Below are 18508 nucleotides of genomic sequence, written 5' to 3'. Positions count from 1 at the left end.
CTCCTAGTCTTATGGTCTAATCTTCGCCCATAAATAAAGGGTGACTTAGTGACGGATTACAGGTCTCTATGGAGTTATTTCACCTTTATTAGCTCTCATAGCCGCCTTTTCTCTAAGCAGAATGGCGTCAACTTCTTCAGTCCATCCTGGTAACTGCTGTTCATCACCTCTGGAAGCTGAGGATGGGCTCAGGTGCTGCCATGGCAGTCAAAGCACCCATAAGCCCCTGCATCAGGGAATTCTTCCCCACGGCCGCGCAAATGAACGCGCATGCGCAGTAGTGAACGAACACGCATGGACAAGGCAGCTTCTATTACGGACTGTGGGAGATTGACCAATGGGAAGTGCTGGAGGACCGGAAGGAGGCTGGTCCTCAGCCACTCTTAACCTCCCGACTGTCTGAATGCCGATGTTGTATTTTGAGCTTTTGAAGCAGCTCTTTTCCACCCAGCGAAAGTACTTCTGCGGTTCTTTTCTCTGAATGAAGATTGATCTTTATCCAGACCGAAAATACCTCCTCCGGCCAACATTTGTGAACAAAGCAGTTATTCTCCCCCTTTCCATTTATTTTTTTGATTCGGGGCTGAAATTGTTGACCTGAAGGGAAACTACGTAAATCCGAGATCGCCGACTCTGGAAAGGTTGGCCCAGATATTTCCCTCTCTCCAAGACGTTTTGGGCTTAGAATGTCACTAAGGTTTTAGAGTAGATTTGTAGCTCAGCGCTTCATCAGAGGCTGCGCTGATGATGTTACCCAGCAGGGTAATGAAACATCTGCGGAAAAACAACGAACAGCTCGGCGAGCCAGCCAACCACAAATAGCATGTCACTGGCTGGACCACCACTTATTGACTAACCAGTGAGAGGGTGGTGGTGAGCTGCATTCTTGAACAACTGCAGTCCATGTGGCGTAAGTATATCCACAAGTTCCTGACCTTTAACCTAGGAGCAGTGAAGGAACAAGTGAGTCAGGATTGTAAGTGGCTTGGAGGTGATGATGTTCCCATGTAATTGCTGACCATGTCCTTCTAGGTAAAAATGGCTGTGAATATGGAAGGTGCTGTTCGAGGAACCTTGATGACTGTGAGAAATATAAGCATGATTTCCCCTACTGATCAAGAATATATCTCAGTTCTAAATATATACAAGACTGTGGCACTGAGTTCCAAAGGCACTCAACACTCAGAAGACCTTCTTCCTTATCTCACTCTTAAATTGGCAGCCATTAATTCTGAGACAACACCCTCTGGTCTTAGACGCTCCCATGCGGTGAAACATCCTTTCAGCATTAACCAGTTAAAACCATCTCCTAAGTGTCGTGCCTCTCATTCTTCTAAACTCCAACAAGTTGAGTCCCAAGCTGTTTAATCGTTGTGTTTAAGAAAATTCCTCCATACTGGGAATCATCCTAGTAGCTTCTCGGAACAGCCTCTAATTAAACAATATCTTTTCTTAAATAAGGGGACAAAAACTGCACTCTGTATTCCAGATGTAGTCTCACCAGCATGATGTACAGTTGTAGTAAGGCTCTCTTACTCTACTGCAATCCCCTTGAAATATGGGACAACATTCCATTAGCCATCATGACATCCTCCTGCACATTTGTGGTAGCTTTGATTCATGCATGGGTACCTTCAAGTCTATTTGTGTTGTGGTTTTCTGTAGTTTTTCACCATTTAAATAGTGCCATTCTTTTGTGTCGGCTTCCAAAATGAACAACCTCATGTTTTCCCACATAATATTCCATTTGCCAAATTTTTGTCCACTTAGTAAACATATCACTTGCTCTCTATAAACCATTTGTATGCCTTTTGTGGTGGGCCTTTCCAGCTATTTTTGTGTCATCTGCAAATTTGGCTATGATAGACTTATTTTCTCTAAGTCATTAATATATATTTTAAACAGTTGCAGCCACAGCATTGATCCTTGTGGAATCCCACTGGCCACAGTTTGCGTGAAAAGAACTCCTTATCCCCTCTCACTGTTTGCTGCCTGTTAGCCAATTCTCTATCCATGCCAATATTTTACCTCCAAAATCATGGGCTCTTATGTTATGAACAAAAATAGAAATTGCTGGGGAAACTCTACAGGTCTGGCAGCACCAGTGAAGAGAACGCAGAGTTAATATTTTGTGTTCAGTGACTGTTCAATCTGAAAAAGGGCCACTGAACCTGAAAAATTAACACTCCTTTCTCTCTGCAGGTGCTCCCAGGCCTTCTGAGTTTTCCCAGCAATTTGTTTTTGTTTCTGATTTCCAGCATCTGCAGTTCTTTGGGTATTTTTGTTTCTTATTTTATAACTTTTTGTAAAGTACCTTTTCACACACTTTCTAGAAGTCCAAACACGATACACAAGTCCAAATACTGGTTCCCCTCTCTTGATTCTGGTTGAAACTCTAATAAGTTAGTCAGATACAATTGCCAGATGATTTTCGAAATGTTCTGCTATTGCTTTCTTAATAAATGATTCCAATGTTTTACAACAATAGATGTTAGGATAATTAGCCTACGTTTGCCTGCTTTTTGCCTCTCCTCCTTTTGAATAGGGGTATCACATTTTCCAATCCTCTGGTACTTCTCTGGGTCTGAGGATATTTGGGAAATTACAGCTAATGCATCCACTATTTCTAGCCACCTCAATTAGGCTGCTGGTTGCAAGTCATCAGGGCCAGGGGACTATTCACCTTTAGCCCTATCAGTTTGTCTAGTAGTGTTGATGGTGATGGCACCTAATTCCACTCCATATTCTCTAGCATTAATGGGATGTTGGGATTGACTTCCACTGTAAAGACATCTGTTTAATTCCTTTGCCGTTTCTTTGTTGCCACAGATTCATTTTTTAAGAGACCTATGTTCCCTCTGACTTTTCCCCTTTTTTGTACATTTAAAGAAGATCATCATCTTGTCAGTTTTTATATTCTTGGTAGTTTGCCCTTTGTTTATTTTTTCACCTTTTAGTCTGCCTCCTTTGCAGGATTCTGATTTTAACCCAGTCCTTGGTGCTATCGCTGACTTTTGGCTTCTTGTATGTTTTTAGTTTCAACTTAATATTCTCCTTAATTTCCTTGGTTTGCAATGGCTTGTTTATCTTTTTCTTAGAATCTTTCCTCCTTAATGGAATATAATTTTGTTAAGAGTTTTAATGTTTCCTGCTGCTTGCTTACTGTCATTACATTACAGTTGACTGCTTCAGCTAACTCATTCCTTTACATATATTAGATAACACAGTGTGGAGCTGGAGGAACACAGCAGGCCAGGCAGCATCAGAAGATCAGGAAAGTTGATGTTTCAGTTTGGGATCCTTCTTTAGAAAATGATTCACTTACAATTTCTGTACAATTTCTTTACAATTCCCCTTCTTAAATTAAACACAGTTGCTTTTGACCTAAGTTTCTCACTCTTAAACTGAAAACTAAATTCATCATTTTATTTTCATGACTTCCTCAGGGATCTTTTCCTGTAAGGTTATTTATTAAACCTGCCTCATTACTCATTACCAGATCCAAGATAGCCTTCTTCCTGGTTTACTTTATGATATATTACTCTAGGAAACCATCCCTAATGCACTCAATGAATTAATTGTTGTAGCTACTGTTTCCAATTCAATTACCCCAATCAATACAAAGATTAAAGTCATCCAGAATTATTGCTTTATTCTTTTCAAATGCTTCTATTTGTTGACTTATAGGCTTTGCTACAAAGTGGCTACTGTTTAGGAGTCTATACAGTTCTACCAATGTCTACTTTCTCTTGCTGTTATTTTTGCCTCCACCCAAAGTCTGTCACTTTTCTCTCAACTGACCTCATTTCATTACTACCCTGCTGCCTTTTCCATTCTTTCAGTCTCTCCGAAAGTTCAAAAATCCCTGAATGTTATGTTCCCAGTTTTGATTTCCTTGTAACCGTATTTCCATAATGGCTATGAGATCATATTTATTGACCTCTATTTGCAGCATAAATTCATTTATTTTTGCCACGGTACACACTGTTGCTATAGTGTTAGTGTTGGAGGGAATGATTGTGGATATGACACCAATAACACTACTACTTTGTCCTGGATGGTGTCAAGCTAGAATAGTTAGGTGGTTATTTTTTACCAGCACAGCCTCAGTGGGTCGAAGGGCCTTTTTCTGTGCTGTAGATGTCTATGACTTGAAATCTCTTCAGTGTTGTTGGACTTGTAAGTGGAGAGTATTCCATCACATACCTGACTTCTGCCTTGTAGGTGTTAGACATGCTTTGGGGAGTCAGAAGGTGAGTTCCTTGATGGATTATTCCTAGCCTCTTACCTGTGCTTATAGCTACAGTGTGTGTATAATTTTTATATAGCTGTTTCCAGTCATTGGTAAACCTCAGGCTGTTGATAATTGTCATGCTCTGCTTCCTCAGCTGGCTAAAAGTAAGCCTTTTCCCAAGATTCACAATGATAGGGGTGGTTTTCCCAGGATTTGACTGATATTTAAGTGGACAGTAAACTAGTATAGGACAGAGATATGTCTGGTGTTATTATACAGTATGTTATATATTCGATGTCTTATTTGTGGCTATCTGAACTTAATTTCTAATTATTGCTAGTCTTTTCTTCTGAGGTAACTCTATTATATGTTTCCAGCTATTTGGCACTTTGAATCCATGAGAGTGTTTCAAAATACCTGAGTCCCTGCAAGTTTATTTCTTTCAAGCACTCAGCTTCCCGAACCCTCAAGTGGTGATTTTCAGCCTATGAGCACATGGAGCTGAAGTAAAATTATTCCTCGGGATTTTTTTTAACCAAATCAGCGAATCTACATTTATGTCAAGGTTGATATTTAGGGTCAAGGTCAAAAATCACGTGACACTAGGTTATAGTCCAACAGGTTTACTTGAAAAGGCAAGTTTTTGAACTCGGCTCTTTCCTCAGTTCTTGTGTAAGAGAGAGGATCAGCATGGGGGCGGAGAGTGGGATGGAGATGCTCAGCTTATGGATAACGAGAGAGGAAGGAATGTTCTATGGAAAGTGGAATTGTTCAGAATTTCTATCCTGTACTGACAGTAATGATTTTTGTAAATATGTTTTACAGAATGTTAAAAGGAGAGGATTTTCATCTGCAAATCCTCAAAAGAATGTCATGTAAAGATCTGACACAGTCAATCAATTAATTGAGACTTGAATCTCATTGGTTGTGGAATCGAGAAGGAGAAATATTTATCAGTTCTTTTGCTGCAAAAAGTTTTAAATATCAGACTGGAAAAACACCAAGGCATATGCATGCGAATGAACTGACAGTGGAAAGAGATTTAACCAGTTACACAGACGGGAAACATTTGGTGTCCAGAACAGGGAGAGACTGCACATGCGTTCTACCTATCAACAAGACTCCACTGGTCATTCAACCTGAAAAGGCACATGGACATCGTCAACATGGAGAGGCCATGGCAATGTGCAGACTGTGGGAAGGGATTCAGATCTCCATCTAAGCTGGAGATTCATCGCCGCAGCCACACTGGTGAGAGACCATTCACCTGCTCCGTGTGTGACAAGGGATTCACTGATTCATCCAACCTGCAGAAACATCAGCGACTTCACACAGGGGAGAGGCCGTTCAACTGCTCAGAGTGTGGAAAGGAATTCACTTTGCTATCCAAGCTGCTGACACATCAACGAGTTCACACCAGGGAGAAACCTTTCACTTGCTCAGAGTGTGGGAGAGGCTTCACTCAATCATCCAACCTGTTGAAACACCAACAGGTCCATGCTGGTGACAAGCCATTCACTTGCTCTGAGTGTGGGAAGGCATTCACACAGTTATCTCACCTGCTGACACACCAGAGAGTTCACACTCGGGAGAGACCGTTCATTTGTTCAGAGTGTGGGAAGGGATTCACTCAGTCATCCCACCTGCTGACACACCAGCGAGTTCACACGAGGGAGAGGCCATTCACTTGCTCTGTGTGCGGGAAGGGATTCAGTGATTCATCCAATTTGCAGAAACACCAGCGTGTTCACACTGGGGAGAGGCCATTTATCTGCTTAGAGTGTGGGAAGGGGTTCACTCAGTTATCTCACTTGCAGACTCACCAGCGAGTTCACATCAAAGAGAAGCCATTTACCTGCTCTGTGTGTGGACAGAGATTCACTGATTCTTCCAACATGGAGAAACATCAGCGAGTTCACAAGTGACTACGAGAGTTGGATTCTGCTGTTATTGCTGCTGTTCTCAGTGCTGAATGTAATTATGTCTCATTCTGACAGTGGGTGAAGTAGGGGCATTGGTTGGAGGGCGTCTTTCTGCTGGACTGGTCGGTGTCTCCACTTTTTCAGTCATCTGATGCTCTTTGAGCCTGACTGCACTTTTCCATTGAAATGATCTGCAAATGTAAGTTTATTCCTTCCTGGATAGTTCATAGTGTTTTCTTACCACTACATGTAGATCTAAAATAAATACATTTGTATCTGCTCCATAGAGTCTATAGTGTAGGACCAGCCAGTTGGCCTTAGCATTTATGTCCGTATGAGTCTCCAATCTCGCCTTTCATCACCCCCCCCCCCCCAACAACATATCCTTCTAATACTTTCTCTGTTTTGATTGTATCCAGCTTCCTTTAAACATTTCCATACTGTTCAGCTCAAACACTTGTGGTAGTTGTGGTAGCAAGTTCCACATTCTCACCACTTGCTAGGTTGAGGTTTTTTTATGCAATCTTATGAGTTTATTGAAGCCCCTAGCATCAGGTTGCCCTTCTCTCTTCTGCCATTTCGAGCAAAGCCTTTCCGGAGGGTTAAATGCTTTCAGTTCTGATTCTATTTTTGTGAATCTGTGTGGCACCTTCTCCAATGCCTCTATTTCCCTTCTCTAAATGGAGATCATTGAATGTTGACAGTGGAGTCTAACTGGTTCTGAATCAGTTGAATGGAACCTTCCCATTTTTTTCAATTTCTACCCCTGTGGAAAGAAGACCCACTCTTCAGGAATGCTGGGAAGTTCTCAGAGAGGCTACAGAGGGGAGTGGTGAGAATGATACCAGGGTGAATTGAAAAGACTTGAGTAGCTGAAAGGATTGTCTTTAGATGCTCAAGTCATTATGGCACAGAAGGCCTTTCAGTCTTTGTTGGTCCTTTGTAGAAATAGGCTTTCAGTTCCACTGCACCATTGTGTTCTGAGCCTTGTAAGTTTACCTCCCCAAATCTATTTCAAAATTGTTAATTAACTTTCACCTCTTTCTTCAGCAATGTTGTTAATACTTATTGCATAATGTTCCTCCTCTCATCCCCCCCCCCCCCCCGACCCCTGCATTTCTTTCTGAAATGAATAAGCCTGTCTCCCCTTGTCCCCATGCATTAATAGGAACAGCTTTTCTTCATCCACCTTTTCCATCGTCTTGTTCACCTTGATCAAAAAAGCCTTTGCTCCATGGAGAACAACTGCAGCTTGTCAAATGTAAAATGTAGCTAATCTTGCTCATCCCTGGGACCATTCTAGGAAAATCTCCTCTGCCCCCTCTCAAGGACTCTCTCACATTCTTTCCCAAAAGTGGTGACCAGATTGGATCAAGTTGTAGCCAAACCTGACCTTTATTACATCCCTGCTTTTGTTCTAAGTGTCTATACTTCTGCTGTGTTACTTTCTCGCTTCATGAAAGGTTGAGTCATATGGGCCGTGGTGTTGAAAGTAGTATATTGGTGTGGATAGAGGACTGGCTAATGGACAAAAAATGGCATGTGGGGATAAGCAGTTCTTTTTCAGGGAGGCAAACTGTAACCAATGGGGTTCCAATTATCAGTGCTGAGAGCGCAACTGTTTACAATATGTATGAATGACTTGGAGAAAGGAAGCAAATGTACTGTAGCCATATTTGCAGATGACAAAAACAGATGGAAAGGCAGGTAGCCAGAAGAATACAAACAATTTTAGAGAGTGATTTTGATAGGCTAAGTAAGTAGGCAAAAAGTTGGCAATTTAGGTATAATGTAGGAACATATGAGGTTGTTCATTTTGGAAGGGAGAACAAAGAATGTTATTTAAATGGAGAAAATTTGTACACAACTACAACACAAAGATACTTGTATTTGTGTACTAACACAAAGCCAGCTGACAGGTAATCAGAAAGGTTATTGAAACATTGGCCCCTTGTTTCAGGGTGGTTGAAGTATTTTTTTATTTATCCATGTGACATGGGCTTTGCTGTCGGGCCAGCATTTATTGCCTGTCCCTAGCTTCCCTTGAAGGAGGCGTTGAGTTGTCTTCTTGAACTACTGCAGTTCATATACAGTAGGTTGACCTCGAGAAGGAATTCCAGGATTCTGACCCAGAAACACTGAAGGAACAGTGATCTGTTTCAAGTCAGGATGGGGAGTGGCTTGGAGGAGAATTTGCTGGTGGTAGTTTTCCCATGTATTGGCTGCCCTGTCTTTCTAGGTGGAAATGCTTGTGGGCTTGTCACAGTTAAATTTCTGCAGTGCATTTTGTAGATAGTACACACTGCTGTTACTGAAAGTCAGGGTGGAATCAAGGGGCCTGCTTTGCCCTGAATGGCGTCACGTTTCTTGAGTACTGTTGGAGCTGCGCCCACCCAGGCAAGTGGAGAGTATTCCATCACACTCCTGACTTGTGTATTGTAAATGGTGAACAAGCTTTGAGGAGTCATGATGTGAGTTACTTCCAGTTTTCCGAGCCTCTGATTTGCTGTTGGAGCCACTGTGTTTTGTGGTGATTCCAGTTGCGTTTCTGGCCAGTGGTAACCTTAAGATATTGATAATGGGGAATGCAATGATGGTAACACCATTGAATGTCAAGGTGGTGGTGGTGGGGAGTGTGGTTTGATTGTCTCTTTATTGCAGATAGTCATTATCTTTCTTTTGTGTGGTGCCAATGTTACTTGATACTTATCAGCCAAAGCCTAGATATTACTGAGATCCTGTTACAGTATCTGAGTAGTCATGAATGATGCTGAACCATATAAGAGTGTATGAGTAGGAAAGCCTTGCTGAACCTGTACAATATCCGATGAGACCACATCTGAAGTACTGTGAGCAGTTGGTCATCTCATCTAATGAAATATACTAGTTAATTAGAGGCAGTTCAGAGAAGGTTGACAAGGATGATACCCAGTGCAGAGGAATTGTCTTTAGAGCAAAGGTTAAACCTTTTGGAATTTAGAAAAAAAGGTGATGTCATTGAAACACAGAATTCTTAAGGAGCTTGACAGAGTAATTGCCAAAATGATGCCTCACCTCGTGGGAGAGTGTAGGAGTAGACGGCATAGTCTCAGAATAAAGGGGTGCCAATTTAAGTTTCAAACGAGGATAATTTCTTCTGAGAGTTGAGCGTCTTTGAATCTCTTTGCCACAGAGAGCTGTGTGGTGAAACCCTTGTGTATGTTTAATTCTGAGATAGATCAGTAAGAGAATTGAGAATTACAGAGAAAAGATAGAAAAATAGAGCTGATGATTATCTCATCAGCTATGGTCACACTGGTGGAACAGACTCAATGGGCTGAACGGCCCAATTCCGAGCCTACGTCTTCGCGTCTGACGTTCTGGCCAATGAAGTGTTGAACTGAACATACAAAGAGGTCATAGGAACTGCCGATGCTGGCGAATCTGAGATAACAAGGTGTAGGGCTGAATGAATACAGCAGGCCAAGCAGCATTAGCGGAAGAAGGGTCTCGACCTTATTATACCCCTTGTTATATAAAGAAGAGGCCCAGCTTTCACAGAAGGACTCATTCGGCCCATCGTGCCTGCAAAGGTTCGCTAAATGAGCAACATGACCCGAAACGTCAGCTTTTGTGCTCCTAAGATGCTGCTTCGCCTGCTGCATCCAGCTCCACGCTTTGTTATCATGACCTAACTGTTTCCTTTAACATGTCACCCACATTTCTATTCATTTAACCAGACAGCGGCGGTTGCTTCTGAGATATTGCGTCCGGTGCATTTGCAGCTTCCACCCTCTCTCGCTGCAGGTCCATGGCCTGGTGATTGACGGAAGTTGTGGACCAGTACGGACGGGGTGTGCCGAACATCCATCACCAATCAGAAAAAGGCGGGGGTGGTACCGCGACACGTGACTTGCACGTCGACCTTTTCCCCTGCGCAGGCGCACTGTAGTCGCGGCCGTAAACGGTGTGTCGTTTGTGAAATCAGAGGATCATGATTTAAAAAATGATACTAAAACTTAAATGGAGCTGGAGAGTTGACTGTGAACATTTTGATGGAAATTAGAGGGTCCTTTTCTCAAATTCTCAGGGTATGGTTATGGGCTGCGGGATTCGAACAGACCTGAGCCTTGTGTTCCAAACCGCCATCTTCATTGGGGTAACGAGGTGTGGAGCTGGATGAACACAGCAGGCCGAGCAGGAAGGCTGACGTTTCGGACCTAGACCCTTCTTCAGAAATGGGGGAGGGGAAGGGGGTTCTGAAATAAATAGGGATAGAGGTGAAGATAGGTGGCGAGGAGACAGAGGACAATGGTGGGGATGGAGGAGATAGGTCAGTCCAGGAAGGACGGACAGGTCAAGGGGGCGGAATGAGGTTAGCAGGTAGGAGATGGGAGTGGGGCTTGATGTAGAGAAGGCCATGACGGGAACAGCAGATGCAATATACCACATTAGCCCTAGTCACAATAGCTTGTGAAATCCACATTGATACCATTGGGCCGCAGAGTTCCCAAGCGGAATATGAGTTGCTGTTCCTGCAACCTTTGGGTGGCATCGTTGTGGCAATGCTGGAGGCCCAGGGTACACATGTCATCTGAGGAATGGGAGGGGCAGTTGAAATGGCTCACGACTGGGAGGTACAGTTGTTTATTGCAAACTGAGCATGTATGTTCTGCAAAGCGGTCCCCAAGCCTCCACTTGGTTTCCCTGATGTAGAGGAGGCCACAGCGGGTGTAGCAGAAGTTGTTGAGGGCGAGGACGAGTTTGGTTAAGCAGATGAGAGTGTCATTGGGGTAAATGTTCAATAGGACGCATGCGCAGCAGCCACGGCAATGGGGCAGTGCGCAGGAGGGCGCATGTGCTACCTTACGTTCACTTGTGAGAGGATGATCTGCACAGAGAAAGCGTAAGCTGGAGAAATATTTCTTCTAATTGTTTTTTATTGTTACGACTGATGGTAATTTTGTTTTATAAACTCCTTTCACAGATTTTAAATACAGAAGGGTTTGTGAACAAGCAGATCAAGCCAAGCATCAGCCAATTCATCAGGACCTGATTATTTGAATGTGGAATGTGAAAGGTTTGTTTAGTTTATAGAATCAAATGGCATAGAAGAGCCCCTTCAGCCCATTGAGTCAGAGAATCCCTACATTGTGGACATACGCCCTTCAGCCTAACAAGTCTACACTGACTCTTGGAGCATTCTACCCAGAGCCATCCCCCTATAATCCATCTACACATCCCTGAATGCTAAGGGCAATTTAGCATGGCCAATCCACCTGACCTGTACATCTTTGAACTGTGGGAGGAAACCCATGCAGATACGAGGAGAGTATGCAAGCTCCACACAGACAGTTACCTGAGGGTGGAATCAAACCCAGGTGCCTGGTGCTGTGAGGCAGCAGTGCTTACCGCAGTGCCACCCACCCTACTGGCCTAGCTACACTAATCCTGATTCCCAGCATTTGGCCCATAGCCTTCACGGTTATTACATTTTTGAGTACTAATCCATGCTTTTTTTTAAAGTTTTGTAAAGTTTCCTGTCTGAAGTACCTTTTGCATTTGAGGTTTCCAACACATTCAGTGACCCCCCCCCCCTCCAAATCCACTCCACACTTTCTGTTATTGACCCTTCAACTAAGGAGAACAGCTGCTTTCTATCCAGCCTGTCTGCGCCTCTCATAATCTTATACACCTCAATCAGGTTTCCCTCAATCTTCTCTCTTTCAAAGAAAGCAACCCAAGTTTATCTAGCCTGTCTTCATTGCTGAAATGTTCCATCCCAGGCCACATCTTGGTGAATTTCCTCTGCAGCCCATCCAGTGCAGTGACATCCTTCATGTAGTGAGGTAATGAGAACTGCACAGACTGCATCAGCCTTGGCCTAACATAACCTCCCTGCTGTGACTGATAAAGGCAAGTGTGCTATGTGCCCCCTTAACTACACTGTTCATCTGAGCTACCATCCTCCTTTGAGCTTCTTAGTGTCGTGCCATTCAGTGACTCCCTTGTCTTGCCACTTCTTCCAAAGTGCATTATCTCACTTTTCAGTGATAAATTCCACCTGTCAGTGATTTGCCAGGAAGAACAAGGGAATTTATTTGATTGGAAAGGCACCAAAATATTCAAAAACCTCGTTAGACCTGGAGAATATGTGCAGTTCTGGGCATTACATCTGAGGAAGGGAGAAATGTATTGATCCATGTTGGAGAGTGGAAAAGATTTGTCCAAAGATGTGTGGTTTAGGTGGATTGGCCATGCTAAATTGCCCATAGTATCCAGGAATGTGCAGGCTAGGTCAATTAGCCATGGGAAATGTAGGGGTCACAGGGATAGGGAAGGGGGCTGGATCTGAGTGAAATGCTCTTTGAAGAGTGGTGTACTTGACGGGCCAAATGGCCTGCTCCAACACTAGGGATTCTCTGATTCTATGAATGATACCTGGATTCCAGAGAGTGTTCAACCTTTCCTCTTAATCCAATGGTCATTGAGTCAATATCACACATAGTATGCAGTCCATCAAGTTCAGTCTGGTTCTCTGTGGAGCATTCCACGTTCCTTGAGTGCCTGTCCTGATGACCTATTTTAATCATTGATCCCCTTCACTCTTCACCCTTTTGAGCAGAGTGTCCTGGGTATTATCAATCACTGCATAAATAATGTGTGTGCTTCTCAGTATGACTTGCTCAAAAATCATTTATGTTTTTTGGTATATGTGCCATCAGCTAATAGAAACAAGCTTTCCTTTTGACCACCTTTCTAAAATTTGACAACATCTTTTGCACCTCAATCTAATATTTCCTCAACTCCTTTGCTTCAACTGTAACTTCTCCAAACCAACCATTTGACTACATTCCTTTATTTGAGAACCATTCACGTAAATCTCATCTGCATTCTTTCAAGAATCAGCATGGTGACTGGAACTGGAGCAATATTGTGGCCCAAGCAGAGTTTTATATAAGGCCAACATGTTTTTCTGGCTTTTATACTCAATACTTTTATTTATGAACCCAAAGCCCTGTGTATTTTGCTAACCTAAACTCCATCAAAGCGCACTTAAATGTCTATTAAGGTTAAGTATCTATTTCCTCTCCCTATCCCTAATGCCAAAATGTATCACCGAATTTTGTGAGTTCTGAAGAAGAGTCATACTATCCCAAAGCATTAATTTATTTTTTGCCTCCACAAATTGGCTCTGTTATTCCAGGGCATTCTGTTTTTATTTGGGGGTGATAGTTTTTGGAGTTTAGAAGTTTGAGGGATAATTTCATGCTATTAATTGGAACTGATGGGTAGATTGAAAAGAACTGTTCCCACTGGTTTGCGGAGTTTCAGATTAGGGGACATGGTCTCAAAGTTAGAGCCAAACCTTTCAGGAGTAAGTTAGGAATCATTTGCCCTGTACATTTGAGGGAGGTTTGGATCTGTTCCCTCAGTTCATTCAAGGTCTATGTGAATCCTAAATCTAACATTGATAAACCTTTTATTAACCTTTATAAGGCGCTGCACCTTATGAAACAAAGGGTTACAGATCAGTCCTGGCGACAACACAGTCAGTGGTTTTTCCCCAAATCCCCACAGAAAAATGCCCTTTGGCCCACTGAGTAGGTGCTGGTCAAAACAACCATCTAACTATTCTAATCCCATTTTTCAGCACTCAGCTCATAACCACGGATGCCTTGGCATGGCAAGTGCACATATAAATACTACTTCAGTGCTATGAGGATTTCGCCCCTACCACACCTTACAGGCAGTGAATTCCAGATTCCCACCAACTGGGTGAAAAAAGTTTCTCGATGATGAATTAGACTGTGCAGTTGCGGGAGTTAACTGAATGGTCAACTTTCTCAGGAGCTTCCAACGTAGGAAGAGGCCAGACAATGCTTTGTGCTTGTTTCTTCTTGAAAGAAGAGTGACATTTAGTCTTCTATCTTCCTGTTTTTCATGTTGTGAATTCCTTACACTTAAGTATCTGTTGACTTCCTTTTCAAATTCCTTATAATGTCAAGTCTCACCACTTTTTCAGGCCCAGTGTTCCAAATTCTGACAACTCTGTTAGTTTTAAAAAAAAACTGTTGAAGTCACTTAAGTTTGGAGGATGGTCAGCTATAAACCCTGGTACGAGAGTGGGAGCTGATGGCTTTCCCGTGCACTGGCTGCTGTAGGCTTTGAGTGCCGAGGGTCTTCGGTTTGAGACAGTGGTTGAGTTGCAGGCAGATGAAAGTTCACTACTTTTGTCCAATCCTCCATCTACTTGTCTCAGTTTATCTCCTTCTATCTCGCTTTCTCCTTTCTGCTTTCTCTCACGCACTCCTCTCACAGAGGCCAGGTACTTATTTGGTAATAGACTGAGTAGCAAGTTCCCTTCATTGAAGGATCTAGTTGGGTATTTGGGGCATGCGTAGATTCATACAATGAAGAAGAGGCCCTTCAGCCCATCAGGTCAGTACTGACATAACTACTGCTAAAGGTGCACTAATCCACATTTCCTGCACTTGTCGCATATTCCTGAATGATACAATTTTTGAAGTGCTCATCCAAATTTTTTTAAAGATTACATGGTTTCTGGCCCCCATTGCCTTTCCAAGCAATGCGTTCCAGATTCCCACCACCCTCTGAGTGTAAATGTTTTCTCTGAATGCCCTGCCCCTTTCCCTAAAACTATGCTCCCATGTGATTGACCCCTCAACCAAGAGGAACAATTGTTCTCTAGTCACCCTGTCGATGTCCCTCAATCTTATACACCTCAATCATTACCCTCTCAGTCATCACTGCTCTAAAGAAAACAATCAAAGCCTATGTAGTCTCAACCTCTCCATCCCAGGCAACATCCTGGTGAGAATCTTCTGTTCCCCTCTAGTGCTATCACATCCTTCCTGTAGTGAGAGGAGCAGAATTACACACAGTACTCCAGTTGTGGCCTACATAGAAGCCAAAATTTAAAAAAAGGTGTGTTGTGCTGGATGTTTTTGTCAGAGGGAGGTCCTGCCTAATAAATTTGATGGAATTTTTAAAAAAGTGATCAATTGTATGGATTTTATTACTAAAACGTTCCCCACAGCTACATCAAAAACTTACCTGCTTCTTTCCCCAGAATCGGATCCAAAACTTTTTATTTTGGCCTTCTATGTATTGATACAAAACATTCCCCGGGTACATTTCAAGAAATCCACACCTTCCAAACCTTTAACACTATGATAATCCCACTTTACATTAGAACATAGAACAGCACAGCACAGGAACAGGCCCTTCGGCCCACAATGTTGTGCCAAACATGACACCAAACTAAACTAATCCCTTCTTTAGCCTGCCTTTGGTCCATATCCCTCCATTCCTTGTATATTCATGTACTTATCTAAAAATCCTTAAATATCCCTATCATTTCTGCCTCTAATAACACCCCTGGTAACACACTGCAGACTCCTACCACTCTTTATGTCAAAACAAAACTTGCCGCTCACATCTCCTTTAAGCTTTCCCTGTCTCACCTTAAATATATGCCCCCATGTATCAGACATTTCAACTCTTGGTGGAGAAAAAGATGCTGACAAGTCAACTCTTATCTATGGATGTCATAATTTAAAGACTTTGATCAAGTCTTCCCTCAGTCTCCGCCACTCCAGAGAAAACAACCGGGGTTTTACTAGCCTCTCCTATTAGCTCATAACCATCTAATCAAGGCAGCTTCCTGGTAGACCACCTTCGGCACCTTCTCCAAAACCTTTGCCTCCTTCCTGTAATGTGGCAACCAGATTTGAACGCTGTACTCTAAATGTGGCCTAACAAAAATCTTACAAAGCCAGGACGTGACATCATGACTCTTGTCGTCAACTCCTTGACCAATAAAGGCAAACATGCCAGTGGCCTGCTTGACCACCCTGTCTTCTTATGTGGCTACTTTCAGGGAGCTATGGACTTGAACCCCAAGATCCCTCTGTACATCATTGCTGTTCAGTATAATGCTGTGTACTTTTCCTTAACATTTGATCTCCCAAAGTGCAGCACTTCACACTTACCAGGATTAAACTCCGCATGTGCCATTTCTGCACCCAAATCTGCAACTGATATATATCCCAGTGTATCCTTTGACAACCTTCTGACAACTCCATTGATCTATGTTTTGTCGACAACTTACTAACCCATCCATTTACATTTTCATCCGAGTCATTTATGTATGAGTAAAGCAAACAGCAGAGGTCCCAGTATGATATTGTGCAGAAGACGACTACTCATGGACCTCCAGTCAGCAAAAAACACCCTTCCACCACTACCTCTGCCTTCTGTAGGCAAGCCAATTCTGAACCCAGGCAGCCAAGTTATCATAGATCCCATGCGTCTTAATCTTCTGGATGAGCCTACCATGAGGGAACTTATTGAAAACCTTACTATAATTTGAGGAGTACAAGGTAATGAGAGGCATGGATAGAGTCGACAGCCAGAGACTTTTCCCCAGGGCAGGACTGACTGCAGCGAGGGGTGATAGTTTTGCGGTGTTAGGAGGAAGGTATAGAGGAGACGTCAGAGGGAGGTTCTTCACCCAGAGAGTTGTGAGTGCATGGAATAGTTTACCAGTGGTAGTCGTGGAAGCGGAGTCATTAGTGACATTTAAACGACTGCTGGACATGCACATGGACAGCAGTGAATTGAGGGGAACATAGGTTAGGTTAGTTTATTTTTGGATTAGGATTAATCTACGGCACAACATCGTGGGCTGAAGGGCCTGTACTTGCTGTACTTTTCTATGTTCTAATCTATGTAAACAACATCTGCTGCTGTGCCCTCATCAATCGCCTTCATTGCCACCTGAAAAAAATTGAATCAAGTTAGTCAGACATAACGTGTCTTGCACAAAGCCATGCAGACCGTCCCTAATTAGGCCATGCTTTTCCAAATGCGCATAAATCCTATCCCTGAGAATTCTCTCCGATAGATTCCCAACCACCAATGTGACCCTCACTGGTTTATAGTTTTCTGGATTATCCTGTTTGTCCTCTTGAAAAGAGGAACAACGTTAGCTACTCATCAGTCCTCCAGGACTTCTCCACTGGCTAGCCTGGATACAAAATGTTGGGAAAATTGAAATCCCTCATTTAATTAGTCCATTATTACTCTGTGAATTGTCTATATTTTTGCTCCTTTATTGCTTGCTGATTCTTTGGAGGACTATAATGCACTTCCAGTAAAGTGGCTGCTGCCTTAACACTCATAAAGTTCTACCCTCAGAGCCTTCTTTGAGACACTTCCAAGATATTGTCTCTTGCTGTTGCTGTAATCGACTCCTTAATCATTGCTACACCACCTCATTTTTTACATCGTCCATTGTCTCACCTAAAGATCCTATACCCCTGAATATTAAGGTGCCAATCCTGCTCTTTCCTCAACTATTTTTCTGTGACGGCAACAATACCATACTTCCATGTGTCAATCAAACCCATTAACTCATCAGTGTGTTACGTTTCTAGCATTAAAATAAAGACATTCCAGCCTTACTTTACTCTTGACATTCAGCATAGCTGAACTCACTGTAATTTGTGTCCTTTGTCGTAGCGCGATATGTCCCTCTTTCATCGATATTCTACGTTCCCTCCCCTGCTAGACTAGTTTAAACTCTTCCCAACTGCACTAGCAAACCTACTTGCAAGAATGTTGGTCACATTGTGGTTCAGGTGCAGACTGTCCCATGTGTGCACGTCCCATCTTCCCCAAAAACGGTCGCAGTGATCCAGGAACCTAAAACCCTCCTTTTCCACCAACTCTTGAGTCTTACATGCATCTGACCTAGTTTCCTTTTTCTGTGCAGCAAGCATATGGCACTGGGAGTACTCCAGAAATTTCAACCATTGTGGACCTGATTTTTAATCTACTGCTTAGCTCCTTGAATTCTTGATGCAAGACTTCATTCTTCACTTTGCCCATGTTATGATACCAATATGTGCCTTGACCTCTCACTGATCACCATCCCCTTTTAAGATGTAGCCATTCAGTGACGTCCCTGACCGTGGTCACATTTCATCCTGCAGTCATGTCTTTGGCTGCAGAAACACCTGTCAGCTCCCCTGACTAAAGAATCCCCTATGACTGTTGTCATTTTTTTACCCCTCCCTCTCTCCCACCCCATATAGTCAAACTGCCTGTGGTGCCAGAAGTTTGGCTCTGACTGCATTCCTCTGAGGTACCAGAATCCTCATCAGGTCCCACAATGGAATGCTGGTTAGTGAGTGGGACCCCAGAACACTCCCAACTACCTGCCTGTTCTTTCTGAATTGTCTGGTGGTTGCCCATTCCCTCCTTCCCTCTCGTCCCTTGAGCTGCAATGTGACCACTTCTCGAAATGTGCTTTCCACATAACTGTCAGCCTTGCGGATGCACCACA

General features: G+C 43.0%; 1 protein-coding gene across 1 annotated transcript; it reads left to right on the top strand.

Moving 5' to 3' along the window:
- Positions 1–378: 378 nt before the first annotated feature.
- Positions 379–6161, top strand: LOC125449224 (gastrula zinc finger protein XlCGF8.2DB-like). The gene is made up of 2 exons (XM_048524925.2): positions 379–910; positions 5060–6161. The coding sequence occupies exon 2, from the start codon at positions 5386–5388 to the stop codon at positions 6157–6159; it is 774 nt and encodes a 257-aa protein (XP_048380882.1). The 5' UTR covers positions 379–910; positions 5060–5385; the 3' UTR covers positions 6160–6161.
- Positions 6162–18508: the final 12347 nt, after the last annotated feature.

This window comes from Stegostoma tigrinum, chromosome 42 (assembly GCF_030684315.1).
Source record: "Stegostoma tigrinum isolate sSteTig4 chromosome 42, sSteTig4.hap1, whole genome shotgun sequence".
In the NCBI taxonomy this organism is placed as follows: domain Eukaryota; kingdom Metazoa; phylum Chordata; class Chondrichthyes; order Orectolobiformes; family Stegostomatidae; genus Stegostoma; species Stegostoma tigrinum.
This window is presented reverse-complemented; position numbering and strand designations above follow the sequence as displayed.